This window comes from Eumetopias jubatus, unplaced genomic scaffold (assembly GCF_037043125.1).
Source record: "Eumetopias jubatus isolate StellerSeaLion01/CBP00866 unplaced genomic scaffold, mEumJub1_p1.0 scaffold_17, whole genome shotgun sequence".
In the NCBI taxonomy this organism is placed as follows: Eukaryota; Metazoa; Chordata; class Mammalia; order Carnivora; family Otariidae; genus Eumetopias; species Eumetopias jubatus.
This window is the reverse complement of record NW_028274823.1, coordinates 67691651-67719641: the sequence shown is the minus strand read 5'-3', so window position 1 is coordinate 67719641 and position 27991 is coordinate 67691651. Positions and strand designations below refer to the sequence as shown.

Below are 27991 nucleotides of genomic sequence, written 5' to 3'. Positions count from 1 at the left end.
TTTCTTTACACAGAGAAAGCCTTCCGAGGTAGGCCAAAATTTTTACATCATCAAGAACTCATGAGTAATGAGTCCCACTTCTTGGAAAAAGAAAAAAAAGGAGAAAAATATATACAGGAGATAGAAGCTACATATACAGTACATAGAGAATAGGATTTGTTAAAAAAAAAAATTTTCATTCAGAGTCAGCCACAGTGAAATTTTGCTATGAGAAAAGTCTGTAGTGCCTTCCAATATTCCTCTAAACATTAGAGGTAACTTTGTACAGAAAGGTTGATGGAGCCGGCTTGGGCAGCAGCTTGTTGCATGTGTTGCAGGAGGGCAAGGCGGTCAGCAGCAGGATGAAGCCTCCCAGCAGGACACAGAAGCCACTGAAATAAAACGCAGTGTCATAGGTCTGGGTCCAGTCATAAAACCAACCTGCAAAGACAGTAAGAAATAAGTGAATTTGATAGAAATCGTATGAAGGGGAAGCCCATCCTCCATTAATTTCATCAATCTTTGATACAGTAAGGATCGGGATATATATTAATTACCCCATGTACTCTAGAGCGGACTACTGGGAGTCCGCAGAGAAGAACCTCCCAAATAATTTGGACAACGATAAACAGGCATTTTGAGTTTCTCCCAAATAAAAAATGAACACAAATCCCTGAGCAAGTATACTGGCCTTTTCAACTATATCAAAGTGATTATGAATAAATCATTACCAGGAGACATTTATGCAGATTTATTTTGTGCTAATCTGTGCTACTATTACAATCTGGATTTCTATATCCAGGGATGTTACAAAGAAGAACAGGAAAATAGACTGACTTTAAGGAACATCTTACCAACAATTGGTGGTCCAAGGCTATTTCCAAGTCCAGCAAAGAACATTAATATCCCATAGGCATGGGCTAATTTTTCAATTCCCACAGTCTTTGTGGTCACATATGGGAAGATGGACCAATTACCAGTCAGAAACCCTAGAATCCCAGAAAGTATTGCCAATGTGACATAACTTTTGGCAAATGGAATTGCACACAAGGCCAGGCCCATGATTACTAAGGTAGCTACGTAAAGATATAAGGTATTAATCCACTTGAAGTCAGCCAGTATCCCTAAAAGGAGTTTACCCACTGCTGTCATAATACCAATAATGGAAATGAGAGGCATAATAAGCTCTTCTTCTTTCACATTTGAACTTCTTGCCACATCTTCCATAAGTAAAGAAGGCGGAAATCCCCCGATGTCAAACAGGAAGATAGCAATGAAGAGGGCTGAGAATACTTTGTTTTTAAAAAGAGCCACAGTTTCTCCACAGTAGTCTTTATATAATTGCCACTTCCTCTTGGCAAGCTGTTTGCAAAAATATGTCTGTTCTGCAACTTTCTTTTTGTACGTTTCAGCCTCTTTTGCATGCGCCACTGTTGCTGGGTTTTTAAGAAGTAGACTCTCCTGTTTGCGGCCACCACTGGCCAAGGTGCTCTTGCATGTTTCCTCAGCACCATAGCTCTTTCCAAGAATGTTTGTGTTCTCTTCCAGGTCCTTTTCTTTCTCACTGTAAATGGAGTATCGAGCTGGTCCACTTTCCAGAGCTGTTTTTTCAGGCAAAGGGCAATCAGAAGACTCGAGGGGTCTCATCAGGCTGCCACAGGCTAATATATTTAAAGCTAAGGCACCCACAATCAGCAGGCATCCATCCAGCCCATAGAACTCAATCAGCAACCTCTGCAAAGCAGCATAGATAAAAAGTCCAACACTTGAACCTAAAAAGGAAATGGGAGCTGTTCAATCTTAATCTCTTATAATTTGGGACTCTCAGAACAACCATTATTAATATCGGCCAAATAAGACTGGTAAAGGAAGGAGCAGGATTATATTCCAATAAACCTTTATCTATGGACATTGAATTTTTAATTGCACATAATTTTCATATGCCCTAGAACATCCTTATTCTGATTTTTGTATTAACTATACAAAAATGTAAAAATCATTCTTAGCTCATGAGCTCTCCAAAAACAGGCAGTAGACCAGATCTGGCCTGTGGACATTAGTTAACAACCCCTGTTCACCATGGAACAAGATCACTTACCAAAAATCTTTGTTTCATGCCCAAGTTCCTTTTTTTCAGTGAGGTCACAATATTTCACATATTTTGATTTTTGGTTTCTTTTCAATTTTTAAAAAATTCTGCTGTGAGTTTTGTTTTGCTTGTCATCTTTCACTGAATGTGGATGCTATAGGCTGAATGTCTGTGCCCCCACCCCAATTCATATGTTGAAATCCTAACCTCTAACATGATGGTATTAGGAAGTGGGGCCTTTGGGGAGTGATGAGGTCATGAGCCCATGGAGTACTCATGAATGGGATTAGCACCCATATCAAAGAGACCCCTGAGAGACCCCCTCCCCTTCCACCATGTGAGGAAACAGCAAGAAAGTGGCAATCTGCAGCCTGGAAGAGGTCTGACACCAGAACCCCACCATGCCAGCATACTGATGTCGGATTCCCAGGCTCCAGAACAGAGACATACATTTCTGTTGTAGATAAGCCACCTAGTCTATGGCACTTTGTTATCACAGCCCAAAAGGACTAAGTAGATCCATGATTCTACCTAATTTTGCCTCACTGAGCTCCCTGTGAGTTGAAACTAAAAACTCCTTAATTCTGCCAAATCTTAACTGTCCAGAGTCGATCCATTTTTACTTCAGTGTGCCATAGCCCAGGCCCTTATGCCCTCCTTTCTAGACCGAGTGAAAGCATACAGCATACAATTTCTGGCATCGTCAGCATACATGAATTTGGACATTATGGGAAACCTAGGTCATAATTACAATACTCCATGTTTTAGAGCCCTTGCTATGTGCCTTACACATATGTTCCTTTAATATTCCCAATAACTTGATGTGATGAGTACTATTATCCCCATTTTACAGTTCAGAAAACTGAGGCTTAACTCAACAGTTAACTGAACAGAACGGTTAGATAACTTGTCTGTCACCAGACAGCAAGTGAGTGACACAGGTAGGATTCAAAACCAGCTCTTCTGGGTCCGGGGTCTGGGCTTGTTGCTACATTACAATGCCTCACAAAAACAGAGTGCAGGTAAGTCCTATTGTCCTTTAAGCTCATGCCTACCCTCACGCTTTCTCCCACACCTGCAGGAGATCCTGTAAGGTTCTTTGAACAAAATTCCAACTGCTTTGGGTTCTCTGTCTTCTGTTTTTGCTATTTCTTCTCCCAGTTCTGCCTCAGCCTAGCCGTGTCCTCAGACTCTGGCCCTGTCTTGTCTCCTCTTAGACCATGATTCACATTTCTCACCTGGCAATGCTTCCTTTTACCACCTTTGGTAAATATCCCGCTCCATTTAATTCAATCTGGAATCACTTTGTTGCCACTGGGTTGGCCTCAGGAATAAAACATTAGTTTGGATTCTGCTGCCAGAAAGATCATTGAACTTACTCGGTTTCTCTGGAAATCTGACCTCCCAGGACTACGGGCTCATTAACGAGTAAGTAGCGTATGTAAACGTACAACTTTTACGCAACTTGACATCTCTGTCTCCTAAGCAAACTCATAAAATATTGGCCACAGAAAATTTTGATAAGTTCCCTAAACAGCTTAGGAAAAAATCCATCTGAAAAGTGCAATGCCACTTTAAAACATCAGAGGAAGTCCAGGAGGCTTTTTTATTTACATTTCCCCGCAATGATTATCTCCTGATTATTAAAGGAAGAACAAGAGTCAACAGCTGTCATGTGGATATGCACATGGCCAGGGAGATGCATTCATAAATCAGGACTTGAGAAAAAACTGTACACTTAGCAGTAAATGGAGATGGTGAAATGTCGGCATCAAGCTTCCTGACGGAGCCCTGGGGTCCCCACTTTCCTGGCATTTCTCCTACCTCTCCCAGAGAGAAGGTGCCTCACATAAGTGCACTCTGCTTCTTTAGTAAAGCTCTCACCAGCTTATGACTCACTCGACTGGGCCCATAAGCTTTTCTTTCCTTTATTATATTGGTCATCAAATGCCCCAGATTTTTCATATATGTATCCTAGGATTTTCTGGAAGCTACACCCTTATTCACAGTGGAAAATAACATTTCCTTCTTGGGCTAGAGTAAAAACTTGTGCTCCCTAAGTGGGAGCTGGGAAGTGGTTGGTTAAACATCTGTGTTTGGTAACTTTTGACTTTGATTAGAAGGCTGGATAGTGACAATGCTATACTTATTTTGAAAATGTACCTGTTGAAATCAGGCCAAGGGCAAGGCCTCGGTGGCTGTCAAAATACTGGCACGTAATGGTCACTGTTGCCGTGTATAATAAACCACATCCGAGTCCTAAACATAAGAAGACATTGCATAAATAAGACAGACTATAGTACTTCAATGCAAAAACAAAAAAGACTAAATATCTCCAGTAAGCCGTTCTGTTTCTGACTGGCCAGAACTCTTCAGAGCATGGATTCCTGGGTCCTTTAGATGTCAGGTGTGCAGCTCCAATGAACATATTTGGGTAGGCTCAGTTCTTACTCCACATCCATCCTAAGGTTGGGCTCAAGTAAAAAAAAAAAAAAGTCCAATTTCTGAAGCATGAATGAATAATGCAAATTTAAATCAAGACATTACGGGCAGATAAAGAAAATGGTTAAGTCACCAAATAGTAAAATTTAATCAAACGTGCCCTTTCTGTCTCTCTTCCAAGTCCTTGCCCTGAACTCAGTGTCCCTTCCTCCTCAAAGTGCTCTAAACAATTTGAGAAAGTTCCTTTCACTGGTCCAAGCTATTTTGTGAGAAGTTATAGTTTGCACACCCCAGTCTACAAGACAAAGACCCCCCCACAGGTCCTCTGGGGTTCTCAGATCATCCCATCACAGTAAAATATATATTTGTAAGTTTCTTTCTTTCGGAGATGCAAACTACCCTATTTAGGAGTAAAATGTCTTTAATTTAGCTTAAAATATCTATGCAAAAAAAAGGAAGCAAATACAATAAAATATTAACAACTGTTAAGTTTAAGTGGAACATACAGCTATTTGCTATATGATTCTCTATTTTTCTGTAGATTGAAATTCTTTTATAATTAAAAAAAGGTACATTACTAAATTTCCCTTTCTTGAGAACCAAGAACAATATTTATCTCCAGATCTTCTCCAAGGCTTTTGTTTATTAGCTTAAATCTTTTCTTTCCTATTTAGCACCTGATAAACCCACTTTGTTTTTCATAAAATTTTCCTCTGGCTTCTAACTCATGGCTTTTTGCCTTTCCTCTGCAATATTATCTGCTCTTGAGGATCATTCTATAACAAACACATAGCCATAGTTTAAAAAACTGGATTTTAACCGTGGTCCATTAAATGAGTTAAGATCATTTTCATTACTTTTAATTGGTACCTAAACTATGATTAGAAAGAATACATGGGCTTCGCAAATATACTGCATAACTATTTTAAGAAATTAACATTTTAAACAACTTAAGACCCAGAGGATCATCTGTGATTCCATAAAAAGTCTTCTTAAAGAAATGAGATAGACTAAAACAATTACACTTTAAGCAAACTTTTTTAAAGTAAAGTGCCCTTTTTATATGATTTAAGGGGAAAAAATATCTCATCAACTAAAACATGAGTTGGATTGATTTATACAGTTACTATGTGTATATAGGACACTTCAAGATATAAAATAAAACTGTTTTTAAACAATCAATTTCAAAACCAAAAAATGGCACCCTTAGCTGAGACTATACATCAGAAAGCCTTTGGAGGGTGAATGAATTTCCTTTTCTGTGATTTGGTTGTCAGGGCTCTGTCAAATGTTAGGCATTAGAGACAAGAAAAAAAAAGACATTTCGGATTGCTAAATGTCAATGTCAGAAAAGTTGAAACAATTTTTAAACTTTTAGTCTGAGACCAAAAAAAGGCATTTTTAAGAATTATTTCAAGGCCATTAAGTTTATTTCACTTTTTTTTGATGTCACAGAAACTTGAAATGTTTTCTCCTTAAATTTTTGAAAAAGTTAGCATGATGCCTTCCTACATCTGTATCAGGCTGACCTTAAACTGGAAGTTATTACAGAGGGTTCCCTAGAATCTCCAAGATCTTTCCTAGAGTCCATAAAGTCACAACTATTTTCCTCATAGTCTTAACTAGTCTCCCACTTATCTGCAGTTTTGCCTTCCATCGTTTCAGTTACTTGCAGTCAACTGCAGTCCAGAAGCAGATGATCCTCCTGACATATGGTTCGAAGGTCAGTAGTAGCCTAACGTTAGGTCACAGCACCTACGTCATTCACCTCACTTTGTCTCATCACTCAGGCATTTTACCATCTCACATCATCACAAGAAGGGTGAGTACAGTACAACAAGGTAGTCTGAGAGAGAGACCACTTCACGTAACTTTTGTTACAGTATATTGTTATAATTGTTCTATTTTATTATTAACAATTGTTGTTAATCTCTTACTGTGCCTAATTTATAAATTAAACTTTATCATAAGTGTGTACATATAGGAGAAAACATAGGGTTCATTACTATGCATGTTCAGACATTCATTGGTGGTCTTGGACTGTATCTCCCATGGGTAATGGGGGACTACTGTAACACTAACATGATCTCTGCTTTTTTTTCACCATGTTTACATTTACACTGAGGGAGCAAAAGAGATGGTGAGTAAAACCACAAAGGCCTTAGCACAAATCAAGGTATTGGTACCAAACTTTGGTATCAAGTTATGCTACATAACCACCTACTCACAATAAAAACAAACAAAATTTTTTTTAAAATGCTTCATTTGGATGACAACAGTTGTTACAAGGAAAAGCCCTTATGCAATTGTTTTAGTAGCCAGCTCAAATAGCCCCTCTCCTCCTGTGTAACCCTGTTTGTATGTAAAAGAATACAGACAAACTATGGTTACTCAGACTTGGGTATTTGGCAGACATCTTTTTGAAAACAAACTAAGAAGGGAGACAACTGGCAAAAATTGTTACCAATGATAAAATCCAAATATTCCAGAAAAAAATAGAATTCTAGAAAACTTGTATCCATGACCATGAATTTGGCCAGCTTCCTAATATATAAAGGTTTTCTGATGAGTCTGTTGGTGATAGTAACAAAAGTGATTTTTGATGTTGTATAATGAAATTTAACAATATTTATAAGTTCTTTCATAACTCAGTGAACCAATATTTTTCAAATAACCAATTCATGATATTACAAAATCAGGCTTGAATGAAGATCTATTCAAAGTGCAGAATATGTCATTTGCCACGATGTAGATGGAGCTAGAGAGTATTATGCTAAGTGAAATAAGTCAGTCAGAGAAAGACAAATGCCATATGATCTCACTCATACGTGGAATTTAAGAAAGTAAACAGATGAACATATGGGAAGGGGGAAAAGAAAAAAATGGAGAGAGGAAAACAAGCCATAAGAGACTCTTAACTCTAGAGAACAAACTGAGGGTTGATAGAAGGAGGTGTGTGGAGGAGGGCTAGATGGGTGATGGGTAGGGCACTTGTGATGAGCACTGGCTGTTGTATGTAAGTGATGAATCACTGAATTCTACTCCAGAAACCAATATTGCACTGTACGTTCACTAACCAGAATTTAAATAAAAATTTGAAAAAATAAAGGTTAGGTATTATAATAATAAATTAAAAAAAAGAAATGAAAAAAAGAAAAAGCAAAGTGCAGAATAAATAATTGGGTTTAATATAACAGAGTGTGAAAAGTATATTGATGTGGTACCAGGTTTCATATTATAATTAACATTGGAAAATCATCACACATCAAGTTTTGGTATAGTATCAAAGAAGAATATCTACAATTACATGAAAAGGCTGTTAAAAACTCCTCCCTTTTCCAACTACATCTTTGTGTGTGACAATATTTACCTCATACACTTCAATCAAAAAAACAGATTGCAACAGACTGCGTATGGAGCCGGTATGAGAATCCAGAAGTCTTCTAAGAAGCCAAACACTGAAGAGATTTGCAAAACTGTGAAATAATGCAGCTCTTTTCCATAAATTGTTTTTCTTTTAGAAAATAGAGTTATTCTTCATAATAAGTTCATTATTTATGTTGTCATGTACTGGGTTTGTTATTATCTTTAAATGAATTACTAACCAAATATTTTCAAATTTTTCAGCTTTTAATACAGTTAATTTTAACAGAATAAATATCTATAAGTATAATCCATATATTCAAAAGTTCCTTGGGGTCCTATATAAAAGAGTGTAAAGGGTCCCAAGACTATAAAGTTTGGAAACCACTGTCTTAAAGCATCCCTTGGTCTCCAATCATTTTTAATCAGACTCCTATCAGTGAAAAAAATTCTGAGCATCAGCCTGCAGTATAGTTTTTAAACTAAATACCTATATTACTAGCAATTCAAAGCAAAAACATTAGTAAAATATTATTGTTTTCCTTTACTTAGATAGGTAAAAGCTAAATTTATTTACATGTTCTGACATTTCCTTTCCACACCTTATGTTCCATTGCACACACCTCTGGGCAAGACCACAAGTTCAGAGGCCTCTTTTCCCTCATCTCTTCCCACCAAACCAGACAGAAGCTCTTTAGTACACCCACTACCTAAATTATTAACCTCCCTCTCTCTCTGCCCCACCCTGGCTCCGTTCACCACCTCATCTTTTCTGAGATGAATTCTGCCTTCCTGATCACTGTCTCGAGCCTCCAGTACTTTTCCCACCAATCTGTCTTCTTTTTTTTTTTCTTTTTCCATCAATCTACCTTCTAAGCTGCTGTCATACAATTCTCATTATGTCACACTCCTACAGTCAAGTCCGTATAAAAACATTTTGTCATCCGGCCTTTCGTGCACACCATGCTTTGAGGTATTTGCACCTATCCACATGACTTCTGCGGTCCTTAAACAAATATCTGTAAAAACACTCTTATCCACGGTCTATCATACCATTTGAGCTCCTGTAGTGTCCTCCTTCCACCGCTCCTCACTCCCCTTCGAAACCCATGCCTACCTGACTGCATCCTACCTGTCTTTCCAGACTCAGCTCAAGCATGAACTCCTGCATGAAATCTGTTTCAGCACCCCCTCCCCCACAGGTACATACTACACCAGCACGGAATGTTGGTTTCATTTTATTATTGCACTTATTTTGCTGTGCTACAAGTTGCAAATTTACAAGTTTATTCCCCCAACTAGACAATGAGCCATCTGAAGGTAGGCTGTGCCTTATTCATCCAAGTATCCTGGTTCCAGGTCTGAGCCTGGCACAGAGTGTTTCTAAAATCTGTTGAATGAACTCCCCACAGAAGTTAGTCTACTACCTTTTCCCATAAACCTCATTTGAGTTTTTGCATCTTTTCTCTTCCTATCTGTGTCTCTATACATATAACAAACACAATCACTCTGTATGTATGTGTGTGTACATGTATTTTTAAATAATTTCTTTATATCTGTTCCCCACTTCAATGATACTGAATTTTTTTTACTTTTTACTTTAGCCGGAAACTAAATCTTAGCTCAAAAAATATTAAAGATTTTTTTCTTTCACAATAATTAATTTACTAGGATAACATCAGTAGGAAGACAGAATTATATGGTTTGAAAAAAGATAGAACTAATTTGCTACTTCTATGCATTATAGGATGACGCTTTGGGCAAATCACACTAAACTTCCTCATTTTCTCATTTTTCTCAATCCTTATCTATAAACTAAAAAAATACCTAGATCAATTAAACTGATAAGAGAGTTAAGAGAAGAAAATATAACTGAAGTAAAACCCTCTGATATTATAAAATGCTTCAAATTTAGAATAAATAAAGCAAGCATTTCTAAAGAACCAGCATGTGAATAAAAGCATGAAAAGTGGAAGTCTGATCTGTTTTAGGAAGACGAGCAATATAACATCTGAAATTGTGTATGTATTTTTGAAAATGTCTATGAATTTTTTTAAATAGCCTTCCATCATATACACATTTTTGCGTGTAACTGAATAGATATATATCAAGCCCCAACATTTATATATGAAAACTTCTCCCTGCAGTATTACTTTTATGAAAAGGAAACATTTTAGTAATAGTACATTTTAACATGGCAATCTTAAGAAGCAATATGGTGAGGCTACAGAATCCAGATACTGTGTGGCGGTCGGGGGGAGGGCCAGTGCCCAGGACATCCCCGGTTTGGCTACTAGAAGTCTCATATCCTAGAAAACCCATTAGTCCTGGGCAAACCAGGACAGTGGTCACTGTAGTGTGGGGACCTGTCTCAGTTATTTGGGAGAATTCCCCTTCTGTATGTTTTAAAGCAAGTATTTGAACCACCTCTTAGAATAGTTGAGCCAAGATGATTTATTATCCTGACCAAAGGTTAGGATAAGAAATTACATATAGCGTTCCAGAAATACCTACTTCTAGAAATGAAACTGTGGGAAGGTAACTTAAGGCACCAAAAAAGATAAATAAGTTTAGCATATCCAAATGCAGGTACTTTTATGCTGCTGGCTTCAAACATCTGCATGAAGAGTTTAAAAGTGCAAGCGATTGGCTAGTGTTTTTAATAAACTGTCTCTGACTTTTGTAGCTGAGCATGAATATTCTGAACATGTCATTGACTAGTTATGAGCACAGGCTTGGCAATCAGGCAGGCTTGGATTCAAATCCCAGCTCTATCTCTCACTGGCTGGGCGACTTGGGGGACTTGAGAATTTACTTAAACTCTATTTCTTAGTTTCTTTATCTTTAAAACAATCTCACGAGATAGCTGTAAAGATTAAAAGACATAAAAAATGTAAAAGATTGGGGCGCCTGGGTGGCTCAGATGGTTGAGCATCTGCCTTCAGCTCAGGTCATGATCCCGGGATCCTGGGATGGAGCCCAGCATCGGGCTCCCCGCTTGGCAGGGAGCCTGCTTCTCCCTCTCCCTCTGCTGTTCCCCCTGTTTGTGCTCTCTCGCTCTCTCTGGCACTAAATAAATAAAATCTTTAAAAAAAAATGTAAAAGATTCAGTATCTGTGCCTGGAATATAGCAAGTTCTAAAAAATAACCATTAACCAACTTTTTACCTGAGTATTATGGCATTATGTCGATAACAGCCTCAGACTAATTAGAAAATCATAGTTCCTTATTACAACTGAGCATCCGTGAGGGATAAAAGGACTATTTTTAATGATATAACCATTAAAAACAAAACAAAACAAAAAGGCTTATAAAACTCTAACTGCTAAAATGACCTTCAGGAAATGACCTTGATCTCATTTGCCGTAATTGAGCAGGAGAATCAGACTGTCTGCAAACATGGTCTTTTCCCTCCCCGATCTCAATAAGCTGAGCAGATTCACTACATACGCAGATATTACCATGAAAACGAAGGAAGAGAAAACTGAATTTTTCCAAAGACCAAGAAGGAATAGTAAGAAAATACTAACTAGGTAGCTAAAAAACAATATACTCTGAGGAAAAGAGACAAAAGACATTGATTTTGAGTTACGCTTTTCAGAAAAGCAAAAAGAAATTATTAGGGAGACACTTGAGCAACTCATTTAGCACATATTTCCCACCCCCACCTTGCACCCCACTTTCTTTTTCTTGGTTTAGTAAAGTAATTGAGAAAATAGAAGCCTGAATACCCAGGTTTGGCAGTGCGGCTTGCAGTCACTTGAGAAGGGGGAAATGGCCTTTTTATGTTAGCTATAAAAACTGAACAAGAGAACATCATATTTTCAAGATGATCCTTTGTAAAACATCAATTAAGTGGTCAAACAGAATTATGCCCATTGATACACTTTGGTATCCTTTTTGATATTTTGTATTATAATTAAACATATGAAAAAGCTTTAATTTCTTTTTCTATCTTCTTAAGCTGTTATACAAATATTGCTGATTCCATAAAGCTTCCTCGGGAGCAAAAAACTGCTGCTGTGGTCTTGAACTAAGTGTACAGAAAGGAATTTAAGGGAAGGGATGTATGAAACACCTCCTGTGCTTCTCACAAATAGGCACAATAGCCTTGTGCAGTCATTCAATAAAAAAAAGAGAAGTTCAGAGAGATTAAATAATTTTCCAAGGTCACAAAACTAATATTAACGGTTGTGCTAACTAATATTTATTGCATTACCTCCTCAATTCACAAAACCCGAAAGTGGATGTCATTATTACATTCAGTTTTAAAAATGAGAAAATAGAAGCTAAGTAACTTGCCTGGAGTCACCACACCTGGCAAGTGAATAACATAAGGTTAACCCACATGGTTGGACCCCAGAGCCTGCCTCTTGGTGTTTGCTCCTTCCCTCCACATACTGTCCCTCTTAAGAGACCATCTAGTTCATCCTAGGCAAATGAAAATGCTCAGTATACAATTCTGCACAGAACTGGTGCTCAATTAATATTATCATTAAAGTGACTCTTTCTTATTTTTTTCTAAGGGACTCAATACAAAAAGGAAAATGAGTGTAGACCGTAATAATTTCCTGTCACTTCCTTTTCAACTGGCTATTCTAAATGATGATAGAATGGAAGTATCACTGTTCAGTATCATCTCATTTATTTATCCCAGAAATATTCAATAAGCCCTGGACTATGAGCCTACCGATGAAAAAAAAGAAAGAAAGAAACATAAAGACGTCAAACATGGTAATAAGAATTAATTATCTGCTGGCTAGGAGTAGTTAACAAGGCCCCAATAATTACCAGGGAGAACGATCTTTTTATTAATTGAAATCCAACTCAATTCTTTTATTTGTCTTATTTTTATTTATATGTCACTTGACTTTATTTGGTCTTCACAAAACCTGTGTGAGGTAGGTTTCCCAGCCTGCCTTCACAGATAAGGGACAGCCATTTGTCCTCAAGCTTGTTCAGGCTCACAGAATCTCCTTCTCCTGACCTTAAACCCAGCACTCTCTCCACGAGCTGACAATTGCTACTTAGTTGCAGGGATTCAGAACCTATTGCCAAATCAGAGTCTTCAAACCTGAGCCTATTTTCTGACCCAGAATCATTAAGTGAAGGAAAGACCAGGATTCCAGGAGGAAGGACATTACAATAAACTCTATGACAAGTGTGTAGATAACAATACCTTAAATGCTTCCCCAAAGGTAACTATGGCCATTTATATAGGTACTTGTGCACTTGGGAAAGTGGGATACCTTTTGAGTCTAGGTGGACGCAAAACATGAGCTGCCAAGGTTAACTAGGGGCCTCAAGCATTTATGTGGCCTTCCTTTAGAATGCGGTCATATGGGGGCCAGGTAATATACAGGATCATGGCCCAGGTGTGGCTCACAATGGATCCATTGAGTCCATGGACCCGTCCAAGTTCCTGATATTTCATTGGCTCACCCATTCATGGTTGTGGGTGTAACCCTCTACATTGTTCCTTGGCCATTGGGGTAAGAGTTACCATAGTGGAGAAAGCCAAGTGGAAGCCCTATAACACCAGAACCAGCCAAGACCAATCTCAAGTCCTATCTTAACTGAAAATCGTGGATTCATGGAGGTGGTGGGGGCGGGGGGGGGGCACAGTTAGTTCTCAGAAGATTCCAGCAACTTAAGCCAAATCACAAAATAACTTCATAGGTTGATAAAACTCCCTCCATTGCTGCAGAAATTGACATTTAGTTATGGGAGTTACTTAATGTTATCTTTTTCTTTCTATATATCCTTAGGTATTCTTCCAACACAATCAAATGTATATAACTCTTAGACATTGCAAGCCAATTTTTTCTTCTTAAAAATTTATTTTTATCTACAGGTAATGCAAATGCTATGGTATCACTCACTGCTCATCAATTTTTAAGTCAGTAACAACTTTGTATGCCTAAATTAACCTTGAAACCATGTGGAAGAGGAAAATCCCATGAAACTTTAAATGTGTAGTCCAGAGTTTGGGGGAAATGCCCAAATCGTATCAATGGCATAATGGTTCAATTTTCTATGTAAAAAGGGATTTGTCCTAAAAGGAATAATCCAATATTCATGCATAAACACAGATACCTACATTTTTATTTTTATGACTTTAGACAATAATGCAAAATGATCATTCAGTGGAGACTCTCAAATTTTACACAAGAGATTAATGTATTTGTACCCACAATCCAAAACTGTATTAAACACTACAGGAAATATAAAATCCCAAAAATGTACTGCATGTTCTCAAAGAACTAACATGGGATTCAGGTCTCAGCAGTATTAGACTATGTAGTTAAATTTAAAATAGACTTCAAGGGTTCAAAAAGCACCGAAAAGAGTTACAAAAATGTGAAAGAGGTCAGGACCTGGTGTCAGACTGAGTGGATTCAACCCCAAATCTCCTACTTATATAGCTTCAGTTAGTAATTTCCCTTCTCTGAGCTTCACTTTCCCTCTCTGTAATGTGAGTTCTTGTGAAGATTAACTGAGGTCAGATAAAGAATTCAGCACAGAGCCAAGCACATAGGAAGTACTCAGTGCATATTAGCTGTTCTTATTTCTATTATGTATTCTTCAGGAAACAGTCCCAAGTAAAAAAGAGAATATCACTAGTCAACAAAATTAGGTTCTTTCAGACACTAAGAAAAACTTTGACAGCTGCAATCATCTTTTTCAAATTCTCTACCAACAGCCCCTAGGACTAGTCTGATGATGTTGAACGTTGAATACAATTAGTATAATATATCACAAAGGCATCTGCCCCAAAACTGTCCTCTCAGGCCCGGAGCCCTCTGCTTTTTCTCTCCTGTAATCAGGATCATCAATTATCCCCACCACTCAGTTTTTCTTCACTCTTGCCTTATCTTAAAATAATAATAATAACAATTATGTGTTTTAAAATCTACTTTTTACTTCTGCTGTGACTTTGTGCTGTGGGCCCTGGGAGCACAGGATGTTTAGAACACAACTCAACAGAGCCCTGCCTAACGGGCCATATGAAAGGGACCACTTCCTAAGTCAGTGAGAAGTGCTATCAGTCTCATGCTCCCCCCTCTCTCTTTGCCTTTTTTGTGTAGTGCTGAAATGAAAAACCTTCTTGTGCCTTGCAAGAGAACATAATGTGCATTGGTAAAACATATTTATCCTTTCAAATATTTGGATTCATTGGGTGGACATGTTACTAAGGCAGTAATTTTTGGTGAAGTGGTCATTGAAAGTAAATTATTTTTTATCATTTTCATGCCATATATTAACTGAATAATAAAGCTGACATTGGTAAAATGATGTCTAACTCTTGAAGCTTAGAAAAATTACAGTGACCAGGTTTCTTACCTACAACAATGCCATAGGAAAAAAACAGAAAGTAGATATTGGGGGCAAAACTGCTCAACATCAGGCCTCCAGCTACCATGAAGCCACTGAAGATTGTCACAGGTCTTGCTCCAAAAGAGGAGACACAGAGGCTGCAGACAGGACCTAAAATAATAAATGAAACCTTCACTTATTCAACAGTAACCTCCTTCCCACAATCATAGGATCCATCCCATCATAAATTTAAAAAATGATTCTTTCCATCATACAATAACAACACTAACAATAAACATCTACTGTGTATTTACTATGTGCTGGACACTCTGTGAGATACTTCATATAAACAATCACATTTCATTTTAATCTCACTGCAGCCCAGGAAGGTAGATACTATTGTTCACCTCATTTTTTGATAAGGAAATTAAAGTTTCTGGATGATAAGGCCACATAGTTAAGAAATGGCGTTCTGGAGTCTGACCTTATTCAAAGTGGAGCTCTACTACTTGCTGGCAATTTGATCTCAGGAAACTTTTCTGATCTCTCTGTGCCTCAGTTTCCTCATCTGATGACTGTAATAATAGTACCACCTCATAGGGTTGCCGTGAGGACAAATGAGAGCACAGACGTCAAGCTGATTCCAAGGCCTGACACAAGGAAATTCCCAGTCAATGCCAGCTCTTCAGTGATGACAATGGCAGCTGCCACCAGAGTAGTAACAGAGGAAGAAGTGAAAACCCAGGCAGTCTGAGTCCTGAGCCCAGCATCTTAACCATCATACTATGCTGAGGATTTTGCCTCCTGCATGTTCCATGCATTTTTTCCTACCCAGCGCTCCTTTCCAGCACAAGGGCAATCATCAATATGACCCTATAGAGGGATGGGGGGGTGGTTATTCATTTCCTAGAGAATATTCTGGCAGGTGAGGCCAAATGGAGAAGCACCCCACCTGTTCCGGTATGAATCTGTCAGTACCACTGTCCTACATTCTATGTGCAACCTGGAATTTGTGGGAAGAAGTACACTGTTGAGTAACAGGTAACAGTGACACTGCCTGGATCTGTGCTATGGATAAGTGGGCAACATGGATAACTATGGATAAGTAATGGGACTTAAGTGATAGTGAAATTCTTTCCCACTAGCCGTGTACCTAGAAAGCACCTACAACTACAGAGCTAAGCTTATCAGAAATGAAAGGACATTAAGGACTATTCAGCCCATTAGTCTATTTACATGGAAGGAAACTGAAGCTCAGAGACATTGTCCAAGCCCATGGCAGAAGAAAGAGCCCAGGATTTGAAAGCAAAGAGAAACACATCTGAATTAAGTTGACAACAACCTTTCAAGGTACAAATTATTATTCCCAATTTTTAAAAAGTGCAATCACCAGGATGGCTAAAGATAGACAACAGTAAGTGTTAGCAAGGATAGGAAGCAATCGGAACCCTCATAAACTGCTGGTCTTGTCTCCTAAAGCTGAACATGGCACATGGTATAGCCCAGAAATTCTGCTTCTATGTATACACTCAATAGAAATACCTGTACCAAAAGTATATAATGTTCACAGCAGAACTATGTATAGTAGCCTAGAAACCCAGATGTTCATCAGCAATAGAAAACATAAGTGAATTCTGGTATAGTCATACAATGGACTATTATATGGCAATGAGAATGAATGATCTGCAGCTACACATGCAGAAGTATCTCATAAACATATGTGGTGTGAAAGACACTCAACACAAGAAAAAATAAGTTGCATAATTGCAATTATAGAAAGTACAAACACAAGCAAAATTGATCTATGATTAGAAGTCAGGATAATGGTTATCTTTGGTAATGGGTAGGGAGTTATAACCAGAAGGGAGCATGGCCCCACTTCTAGGGTACTACCAATGTTCTGTTTCTTGATGTGAATATTCACATTATTACATGGGTGTAATTTGGTTTGTGAAAAGTTCATCAAGCTGTGCTCAGAATATGCACACTTTTCTGTGTATATCTTTCGTTCAGTAACCTCAAACAGAGAAATGAGTTACACTGTTTATAAGTGATAGAGCCAGGATCTGGCCACTCCAAGTCCAACATTCCTGCCAATACCAGAGAATCTCTCAAGTGCCTACTTAGGCAGGATGTGACCACTGAGATACCACACAGCTCTCAAACACGTACAGCTCTCCCACGTTTCTCCCTGGTCATGAACTGGCCCCTGACATTTCAGGCCTTCTATGTGAGCCAGTTCAGAAGAGGAGACTGATATATTTATATGATAAACAAAGGGGAATAATCTGTGCCAGTGTTTTAAAAGGAAAATCCATTTGAAAGACCAAACTTATCATCCATAGTTGAGCTATCTGTATACCCAATGAGAAATACTTAGACACTTCAAAAATAGAAATGATTTGAAGGGTCAAATTTCATAAATGGATGTGTGACATCATAAAAGCATGATCCTTCTGTGTTGTTTACCAAACATTGACATTGACATTGAGAGTCCGTGTCAACAAATTTAACAAGCACAATGGAATTAAAACACAGAGATGATTATTATTGGCATACCTGAAAAGTTTCAAGTACCATCCTCAAAGTAGGACTTTAAATCTATGCTCCTTAATGCATGATAACTTCACAAGGAGATGCAGAGTATGGGAAGCTAGGGGTGTGGATGAAGGGTAATAATTTTCATAGCATGTACAATTACACTGTAAATATTACATGCTAATAAGTACATAATTATTATCAACTATGTGATAAGTTCATAAATCATTTTGGTCTAATACATGATTATTTGAAAAACATTAAGCTCAGGAAAGAAATGAGCAAAAATTCTTTGACAAAACAGTAAATTGAAAACTTTTTAAAAATTTCTCTAGTTTCATACTGCCATCTTCTGTTTACTTAGAAAAAATCTTGATGTCAGAGATTTAAAACAGAATTTTAGAGCTGAAAGAGGCCTTGGAAAGAGTCCAAACACCTCATTTTTAAAATGATAAAACTGGAACTCAGAAAGATCCTGTAATTTGACCAAGAATCCATAGCCAACCAATGACAAGGCTAAGGCCAAAGTCAGCTTAGCATTCTTCCCAACTGAGAAGTATTTCAACTGACACCTTAATTTTTTCCTAAAAATCAAAATACTAGTAGAGAACACCAATGTACTTTTGTTAATACCTTACAGCTTAAGTAGTTCTATGAATCGATGGCAGATGAAAATGTAACATTCATATCATTTTGGTGTTTAAAAGTTCAGAGCAATTTATTTTATTCTCATCCTTAAAACTAGAGTATTTCTAGATTCTATTTACATAGACTTAAACCACAGTAGCCCCATATTTCATCAATAACAATCAGGGTGAAGTATAACTGGAATTGACCATTAAGTCACATCTGCAAGACATGACACATTTACATGCTTAGCTCTTGCTAATAGCAGGCAAGTTTCCCAAGATGAGAAACCATAGAGTACTCCTCAGTGCTGGACTAGTTTCAAGAGATAAACTGAATGAAAGGATGACTCTCAGGGGAGATTTCTTATAATGTTTCAGGTCTTGCACTTTGCAGAAGGAGCCTTTGGAACAAAAGTTAGTTAACTCATAATATGAGCCAGCGATTCCACTTATGGAAAGCTGTAAAACTTTAGAAAAAAGGAAGAAGAAAGCTTCATCATCTTTTTATTTTAACAAGTAAAGTCATCTTTTAAATGTAACCACCATCCATTGTCGCTGCCATTTCATTTAAGAGGAAGAAGGAATCTTTTAATAAGGAAATAGAAGGATACATCATTTGAGAATAAAATGTAAGATAAAAAGAAGATAGTGGGAACCTAATACACACACACAGAGGATCAGTGCCTTTATATTCATTTCGCCTTCAGTGAAAATGTTTCTTGAAACTAAAATTGTATGTCTATTGGTGTTTGGGAGCCATTATTACTATTACTACATTCCATCTGGGAGATGAAAGTTGACGAGCTGGTTGAACCGAAAGTGCTTGGCTAAATGTTCAGTAGTAGAGCTGGCAGCTGGCTCAGAATGGTTTAAGGCCGGAGGATGGCAGGGTGGGGCGCCAGGAGGGGGACAGCTCTCTCCTTCCCAGCGTATGGTATTCAGGGCTCTTACAAGATACTCTGTTCTCCCAGCAACACTTTTGGTACAATGGGAACACATTCACTCAAAAAATGTAAGAACCTGTATATTAGCGAATAGCCCTACAAACCAGAGTGCGGAGCACAGGAAGTAAGGAAGATAAGGATGGCACTGTGAGTACTGCAACCTCGTAAGTGCAAAATGAAACAAAAAATATAAAATAATTTGTTAATAGCCATCCGCAAATCAGATTGATTGAGGTAATTTTCAGCCAATAAAGGGAATAAAAAGGGAGATGAAAATGAAAATCCTAACTGAAAAAGTGTTTTGTTATGATCACGGGTGAATGAAGAAAATGACAAGAATGAGTCGTTATAAGGAAGTCAGAAAGATCTACAAGTAGGTGATGAAATTGTTTCCTTCATCCCTCAGGGTGATTTAGGAAGAAATAAGAGAGCTAAATTTTCGCTGGCTGTTCAAATTAGCATGGAGGAAGAATACACTTCTTAAAATTTTAAAGTACGTTGGTAACATTATATTTAGGTCTGCATTCATCAAACAAAAAACTAAATATTTTTTTTTTAAGATTTTATTTATTTATTCATGAGAGACAGAGGGGGAGAGAGAGAGAGAGAGAAGCAGAGGGAGAAGCAGGCTCCCAAGGAGCAGGGAGCCCGATGCGGGACTCGATCCCAGGACCCCGGGATCATGACCTGAGCCGAAGGCAGACGCTTAACCATCTGAGCCACCCAGGCGCCCAAAAAACTAAATATTTGATCACTGTCATTCCTTCACTATTTAGCAGATGTCCACTAGAGCAATACTGCACAATAGAAATACAAGGAGTCACACATGTGAGCCACATATGGAATTCTAACCTCCCTAAGTAGGCACCTTAGAAAAATAAAAAGAAGTAAAATTAATTTTAGTAATACATTTTATCTGACTCAATACATCTAAAACATTAGCATTTCAACATTTCAATATCATTAATGAGACATTTTATAGTCTTTTGTTTTGGAGTAAGGCTATGAAATCCAGTGTGATTTTGTTACACTTCTAGCACATCTCAACTTGAACTAGCCACATTTCAAGTGCTCAAGAGCCACATGTGGCTGGTGGCCACTTTGCTGGACAGCGTGGCACTGGAGTCCCATACCATGGTTGAAGACACAGAGAGAACGACACACAATCCAAGAGCTAAATCAGAAGACCAAATAAACACACAAGAGTTCAATTAAAATCCAAGGTCACAGACAAGAGGCCCCAAAAGAAAAGCTCAAATCATGTGTGGGGGATTTCAGAAAAAGGAGAGCACCATGGGCCAAAACAACTGAGCCTTGAACTGGGCCCTAAAGTATGATTATATATAAAAGAGATGAAAATTCTAAATGGAGGAAATGGAAACATAATGTGGTTTTCCAATTTATCATTATTATAAGATAGCTTTGAGAAAGAAATCATGCCTTTTGGGAAACAAATAAACTTCCATGCACTTATTTCTCCTAAAAAGTTTCAGAATCCCAAGAGTGGTAGGATGGCCAGGCCTACTGTACTGAAGCAGTAAGTAGGCTGACAGTACAGTGAGGAGAAAAAAAAAAATAGAGCAGTAACCAGGTTGTATGCCTGCAGCACAGCAAGTATTTCCTAACAAAGCAGATGACTGGGCCATGAGAGTCTTACCCCTCTACCCACAATGCAGGGAGCCCAGCAACTCTTGTAGGTTTCTCACCCCTTCCTCCTGCCGAGACCAGAATTTCAAGTTCATCTCCCTAAAGGAAGAGAAAGGCACTAAGGAGCCAAACCCACTCAAATCCTTGATCTCGGGCATACTGACTGCTTTGCTTGTTGGTTGGTTTGCTGATCTATAGAGAGTACGGAAAGCTGAAGCAAAACCCAGAGTTATTCTCACCAATCCTGGAAATGCCTAGCATCCTGGGAACTGGCCAATGCAACAGAATCCTGGTAAGAGGCAGAAATTCAGTCCTACTTGAAGGAGTTAACAGTGCTTGGGAGTAAAATCATCCAGATATCCTCAAATGCAACTCTGCCAACCCTCACAACTCATTCAACATGCCCAGCTGGCTCTAGTGACTCACCATATTAACCTGAGGGTGGATTTATTGATTCATTATCAGTTTGCAGACCTTTGGAGGAATTAAGGAGAAAAGGAGAGGAGAGACTGTTGAATCTGCTTAGAGTACAAAAATAGAGAACAAAAGGTCTCCCTGCTGTTTCAGCAACTCTGTTGTCTGAAAAATGGCCCCGCCCTTCTTGAATTTGAAGAATGACGTTTCACTGAAAAGTGTTTTAGCTCATCCAAAAACAATGCAGGGCCACGAACAGCCCTTGAGTTCAGTTCCCTCCCTCCAGTATCAGTCACGTTTCAACCAGAGAAACAGAACCAGAAGATATGTGTTAAGAGATTTATTGCAAGGAACTGGCTTATGCAACTGTGAGACCTGGCTAGGCAAGTACAAAACCCATAGGGCCGGCCATCAGGAAGGGCAGCTTGAAACTCTCTGGCACAGGCTGAAGCTACAACTGAAGATAGAATTTCTTCTTCTGGGAAAGTTCATTTCTGCTCTTAAGTCTTTTTAAATGGATTGAATCAAATTCACCTAAATTATCTAGGATAATCTCCCTTACTTAAAGTCCATTGATGACGGACTTTGAGCACAACTATAAAATGCCTTTACAGCAGGGCGCCTGGGTGGCTCAGTCGTTAAGCGTCTGCCTTTGGCTCAGGTCATGATCCTGGGGTCCTGGGATCGAGCCCCACATCGGGCTCCCTGCTCAGCGGGAAGCCTGTTCTCCCTCTGCCCCTCCCCCTGCTTGTGTTCCCTCTCTCACTGTGTCTCTCTCTGTCAAAAAAATAAATAAAATCTTAAAAAAAATTAAAAAATTAAATACCTTTACAGCAACACCTACACTGGTGTTTGACTAACGGGGGAATGTAGCCTACCAGGTGGACATTGACCATCACATCTCCCAATGCAATGCCTCCTTCTGCAGCCAGATTTACTCTACCAGAATGCATCCCGAGGTGCAGGCTGCAGGCCTTGGCATGGAGGGACTCCGTGTGGATGGCCTGCTCCCTGATGGCCCACCATGCACAGCCCATCCTCCCATCTGGCGCACCTCACAACCCATCTCTGTAAAACTCCAGACATTGCTTTGCCCTTGCACTTTTGAAGCCTCAAATTGTCAGTAAGCCTTTTTTCTGTCTCTTCCCTGAAACTAAAATCCCTTATAAGCACAGGCGATGTCTTCTGTCTTGGAATCCTGAGCATGGAGGAGACTCTATGGATGTGTGTAATGGAGGCGAGCTCATTTACTATGTATAACCCAAATTCTCAGCTTTATTCATCCCAAGGATCATCTGGACAAGCAAATAATTCAGATGAGAGGAAGAAGTATTTTCTCCTCGATTATTCAAGTTTCAAAGAGAAGGAATGAAAAAGATGATAAAGAAAGTAAAAAAGTGCATGTCTTGCATTATTCGGATGTGCTACTGTGAGCTTCTGTCCAAGTCTAGGTTTGCCAGAGAAAAGGGGTAGACCTTTAAATTTGAGATGTTCAGGCACAATCTTACCAAAGTTCCAGTTCTCCCTCTAGCCCATCACCCCAGAAATATCTTTTTCTCTCATTCTGAAGGGTCCCTTTCTTTTGCACCTTCCACAGTTTGGTTGGAACTGCTTGGAAAAGTAATTTTATTTGTAGCTGATTCTTGTCCTCTAATAGCTAATATATGTTGAGCACCTGCCATATACCAAGCACCATCTCAATTATTTTACACAACAATCATATAAGATAGTACTTTTATTGTCCCCAATTTAAAGATGAAGAAAAAGGCTGAACAGGTGCCACTATTCCTCCTAGAGAATGTGCTTTATCTTGGGCTGCATCTTCATGTGGGCATCTTGGGCACTAAAATTTAAGGACAATAATGCCTACCTCAGTGCAATGTTGTGAGGATCAATTAAGATCAAGTAAGTGAAAGTGGATGGTATTGAGACAGGCATATGAGGGGCGCTTAGTGAACGTATGGGACAAGCACAAGAACTGTAGAATATAGATGTTGCTTGGCAAATGTACTTATTCTTCTCTGCCTTGCTCAGTTATAAAGCTCCAGGCATTGGATCACAGAACTGAGGATGACACCTACTATGTTTTCTCTGGACAAAACTGGGTAAAGACAATAACTCCTGTTTCTCAGATATAATATGGCCTGCCTACATCTGGGGAGTTAATTAAAATGAAGACGCCCAGAACCACTCCCCATCCTCACCCCACTGCACTGATAGGTAGGCAATTGCCTTTTTAGACAAGCTTGAGTAATTCATATATACTCCTGAATTTAAGAGCAAATACAGGGGCACCTGGGTGGCTCAGTTGGTTAAGCATCTGCCTTTGGTTCAGGTCATGATCCCGGGGTCCTCGGATCAAGCCCTGAATCGGGCTCCCTGCTCAGCAGGGAGCAGTCTGCTTCTCCCTCTCCCTCTGCCCCTGCTTCCCCTGCTTGTGCTCTCTCTGTCAAATAAATAAATAAAATCTTTAAAAAAAAAGAGAGAGCAAATACACACACACACACACACATATGTATGTATGTATATAAAGCCCATCTTTATCAAAAAATGTATGAATCTGTATACACATATGTATACATTATATTTTATCAAAAAGACGCAAAGATGTCCATGTATGTGTTTTTTTCACCAGAATCAGAGTCAGTGGACACTCTTTTTCATCTTTTACATAGCATGAGCAATGCTACAACCAAGCAGAAACCTACAGTAGCTCCCTTTACAAAGTCAAAGCAAATCATACATTGGAGAATCATCAAAAAGTGCAAGGTTAAAATCTAAGTCAAGAGGGCTTAAGCCAGTGGTAGTTCCCAACTGAAAATCACTTTTTGGGCTTACAAAAATTCACATATGTGGACCCCATTATAGACTGACTGAATTAGAATGTCTGAGGGTCGAATAGTGGCTTTTACATGCTTAACTGTTTCTGTAGATGATTCTAGCTACCTTCCTGGTTCAGGAGGAGGTGCTGATGATAACCATTTGGGTTACCAACACGAGCTATACTTTTCCCATTTCCAAGGTAGTATTAATTTGTTTATTTCTCTGTAGAACAAAGTTGTCAACAAAGGGCTGACATGGTTCACACACTACTAGACACCTCTTGCTAATACTTCATTATCATGGTTTCCAGGACTTGTCCTTTAATTTATGCTCTGAAGAGCCAGGGGAGGCCAATATCACACATGTTCAGCAGACACAGACTAAAGTGCTCACACCTGTGCGCACACACACACCTATCGGCGGTAGCTCTTCAGCCATCATTTCTTTCCTACCACTCCCTCACTCTCAAACCCTTGGTCTCTTTATTCTATGTTCACCGTCAAAGGGTATGATTAGCTGATCCAAGTGCCTCCTCGTCTAGCTGATGACCCTGAAGTTAAGTGGGACTTATACAAGGTAACTCAGCTAAATAATCTTAGTGCCAGGACTTGAACTAGCATTTGGCTTCAACTCAATTCTCCCCCCAGTACTTGTTTTCTCCCCTGACCTTTGGAGGGATGTTCTATTTCTGTAACCCCTCCATGCAGGGCTGGTTTCGTGGCCTTGAGACCACTGTGGCTGCACAAAGCTCAGCTCTTACAATGGCCAAGCCCTTGATTTACCGCTCTGCTGTTGCTGTCTTGAAATTCTTAATTTTTAACAAAGGGCCTTGTATTTTTATTTTGCAGTGGGTCCTGCAAATTACATAGCTGGTCCTGCCTACAAGGTAAGGGGGCCGCTCATGGCCCTTGAAGCAGTGGGAGCTTGGAGAAAGTGCAGAGCTGCAGTTCAGTTTCAGAATCTCAGCCTGAGTTCTGACCACCAGGGCCCCACCCATCCGAAGGAGCTCTCAGCTTCTCTGAACTCTCAACTCCTACCTGGACAGACTTAGTGAAAAAACTTGTTCTCTGAGTATGTGCTAACTGAGATATCATTTCCATTATCCCTGACCCTTGCTGGAAGATGAGGTAATGACATTTCTGTTTAACTTAGTATTTGCGGGGTGCCTGGGTGGCTCAGTTATTAAGTGTCTGCCTTTGGCTCAGGTCATGATCCCAGGGTCCTGGGATCAAGTCCCGCAGGGTCCTGGGATCAAGTCCCTCTCTCACTCTCCCTGCTTGTGTTCCCTCTCTTGCTGTGTCTCTGTCAAATAAATAAATAAAATCTTTAAAAGAAAAAGTAACTTAGTATTTGCTAATAGAAATGGTGACCAATTGGAGAACATTAAAAAATTCTGTCCTCTTCATACCAGATCATTTTCTAGAAATCAATACCTGCAAACCCCTATATTAATATATCAGTTATCATCCATTTATACTTTGCAAACAATCTGCATTTTGAAAAACTCTTTCAAACAAATCTTGAGCAAACTCTTCCTGTTTCTCTTGAGTTCATAATGACAGTATTATTTTCATTTATTTAGTTATGTTTGGTTATCTTATCTGGCATGACCAGATGATCCAGCATTGTTTTTCAAGTCTTGCTTTTAATTTAACAAGGTAATACATTAATTGGAAGCAAATGTTTATGTTTTGTTTTAAGAAGTCCCCTTTAGTGATCAGGAAAGACAATATGTTCAAATGAAGGTATGGCTAGTGCATTTTGTTTTCATGAAATCATTTCAGAGCTGAAAAGTACCTTACAAATCACCACATTCAATGTCCTTATTTTCTCTGTATATTCCCATAGAACAGAGATTGTGATTTGCTCAATGAACCATGTCAACTTCATAGCACATAGGAAGAGACTCCAGGGCAACTGACGCCAAACCATCTTAGCATACCTGTGCTTCAATAGTTCCAAGTAAATTACGTGATCATTAAATACTGCTGCAGAGTTCAAACTATTACTTCAGAAACTGAAGTGCCATCTGATTTTCATCCTTTAAAGGTAAATGAAAACCTACTGTTCTTTCTAAAGATGATAGGAATCACTATTACATCATATATAAATGTTTATGAAGAACATCTCTCTTGGAGACAAAATACATCACATCTGTCATGCATAACACTGCATTAGAATTCTGAATAGAATCGCCATTGTGAGATGGGACTACCCCTTGCCATGTCACACTTCTCTTATGAAGGGGACACAAATGATGTTCATACAATTTGATCGCAGTGTACCTAAATCGCAGAGGAGTAATTTTGAATCATACAGGAACTGCTTACGACTGCCTGACATCATGTGGCCCTTTGGTCACCAGCATTCACTGGACACACCTAGATCTATGCCCTCATGTCCATGTGTCATTTGTACTCATGGAAGTATGTGTGTCTCTCACTAAACTGTGAGTCCTTTAAGGGCAGGAACAGTGTGTACTCTCCATCTTTTTTTATAAAAAAAGTCTAGTACATCTAGTACACTGACTGGCACATAACAGCAAATAAATGGATAAAGAGATGAATGAAGATCTTATGGAACCCTGTATTTTCACATAGATTTATTATAGTGAAAGGGTACTACAATCTCAATGAAAGCAGGGAAATATGTTATACTTAAAAAAAATATCCTCCTATGCCTTGCACAGTGTTGGTGATGCAACAAATCTAATTAAATGATAAAGGAGTGAGGAGAAGCATTAATTTATCCACTTACTTGCAAGCAAGCCAACTCCACTTGCAAGGGATCCAACCCAGGCTGTTCTTCCTTTCCCTTCACCAAAGGAGTCCAGCCATTCTATGTACAAGACTCCAACAGCCAACGGAGATCCGTAACACAAAAACTGAGTGAAAAAGGAGACAAGTACAATCACCCAGCCCCATCCACCATCAGGTGACTTTTTAAATTCCATTGTAAGGTAAGATCAAAGAGGTGTTCCTCCGTAGGTCCTAAGCAAAAACAAAAAGGAAAGAAAAGCATATTTAGAGTATAGTAGGGCACAGTATTTTGGATTAAAAATATCTCCTCCTAAATTAAGTCATAAAAAGCTTCTCTAAAATTACACATGGAAAAGCATAAAATATCACTGACATCAACTTTAAATTTTTTACTGATGATTTGAGTAAAGAATACATCCACATGGTTCAAAAAAAATTTTTTTTATTATAAAAAGGCACAGAGTGAAAACCTTGTCCCCATTCAGCAGGTTTGGTCTTTTGTCACATGTTGGCTTCTCCAGGAAGCAGACTCTTAGTAAGAGAAAGGTTTTTGGGAACTGTTTTATTCCTATGGAAGGTAACAGGCAGGAGAGGAAAAAGGTAAGCTGCCATGTAGTATCAAGGAAGGGAACTTCTAAAGAGTTACTCTGAGTTAGGCACGGAGAGTTGGCCCATTACACCCCCATGTTGATCATTCACCAGATTTAGGCCATTCAGGGAGTGCGCATGACCATAAATGAGGGGGCTCCCTTCAAATGAGGCAGTCATTCCAGTAGGGCTGTCAGCTGAAGGCACCCTGCCAACAGTACTGTGAGCAGCTAGGGCAAGGAATTTCTCAGTCCCAAAGAGTCTGGAGGGGAATTGGCAGCACATCACAATGTCCACCAACTTGAGTCTCCTCCCAGACTTTCTTCATGAATATACAAGGAATTTTCCTCTTTTTTGACAAAAAATAGCATATTGTACATTCTATTCCAAACCTTGTCCATGCCCTTAACATCCCCAAGATTTTTCCCTATCAATACATAGACAGCATCCTTAGCCATT

General features: G+C 38.9%; 1 protein-coding gene across 1 annotated transcript; it reads right to left on the bottom strand.

The window, feature by feature from the left end:
• Window positions 1-160: 160 nt before the first annotated feature.
• SLC16A9 (solute carrier family 16 member 9) lies at window positions 161-27138 on the bottom strand. The gene is made up of 5 exons (XM_028123997.1): window positions 26943-27138; window positions 15218-15361; window positions 4232-4327; window positions 834-1751; window positions 161-420 (listed from the first exon to the last, which is right to left on the bottom strand). Exons 1-5 carry the CDS (start codon window positions 27136-27138, stop codon window positions 242-244), a joined length of 1533 nt encoding a protein of 510 aa, XP_027979798.1. The 3' UTR covers window positions 161-241.
• Window positions 27139-27991: the final 853 nt, after the last annotated feature.

Bases quoted from the DNA above. Each gene is read 5' to 3' on its own strand.
- SLC16A9 (XM_028123997.1), bottom strand. From the start codon at position 27,138: ATGGAATTTAAAAAGTCACCTGATGGTGGATGGGGCTGGGTGATTGTA. The intron at 4,328-15,217 runs GTAAGAAACCTG...TCTTATGTTTAG, and splicing joins TTCCTATGGCATTGTTGTAG to GACTCGGATGTGGTTTATTA. The intron at 1,752-4,231 runs GTACATTTTCAA...TTTCCTTTTTAG, and splicing joins CCTTGGCCTGATTTCAACAG to GTTCAAGTGTTGGACTTTTT.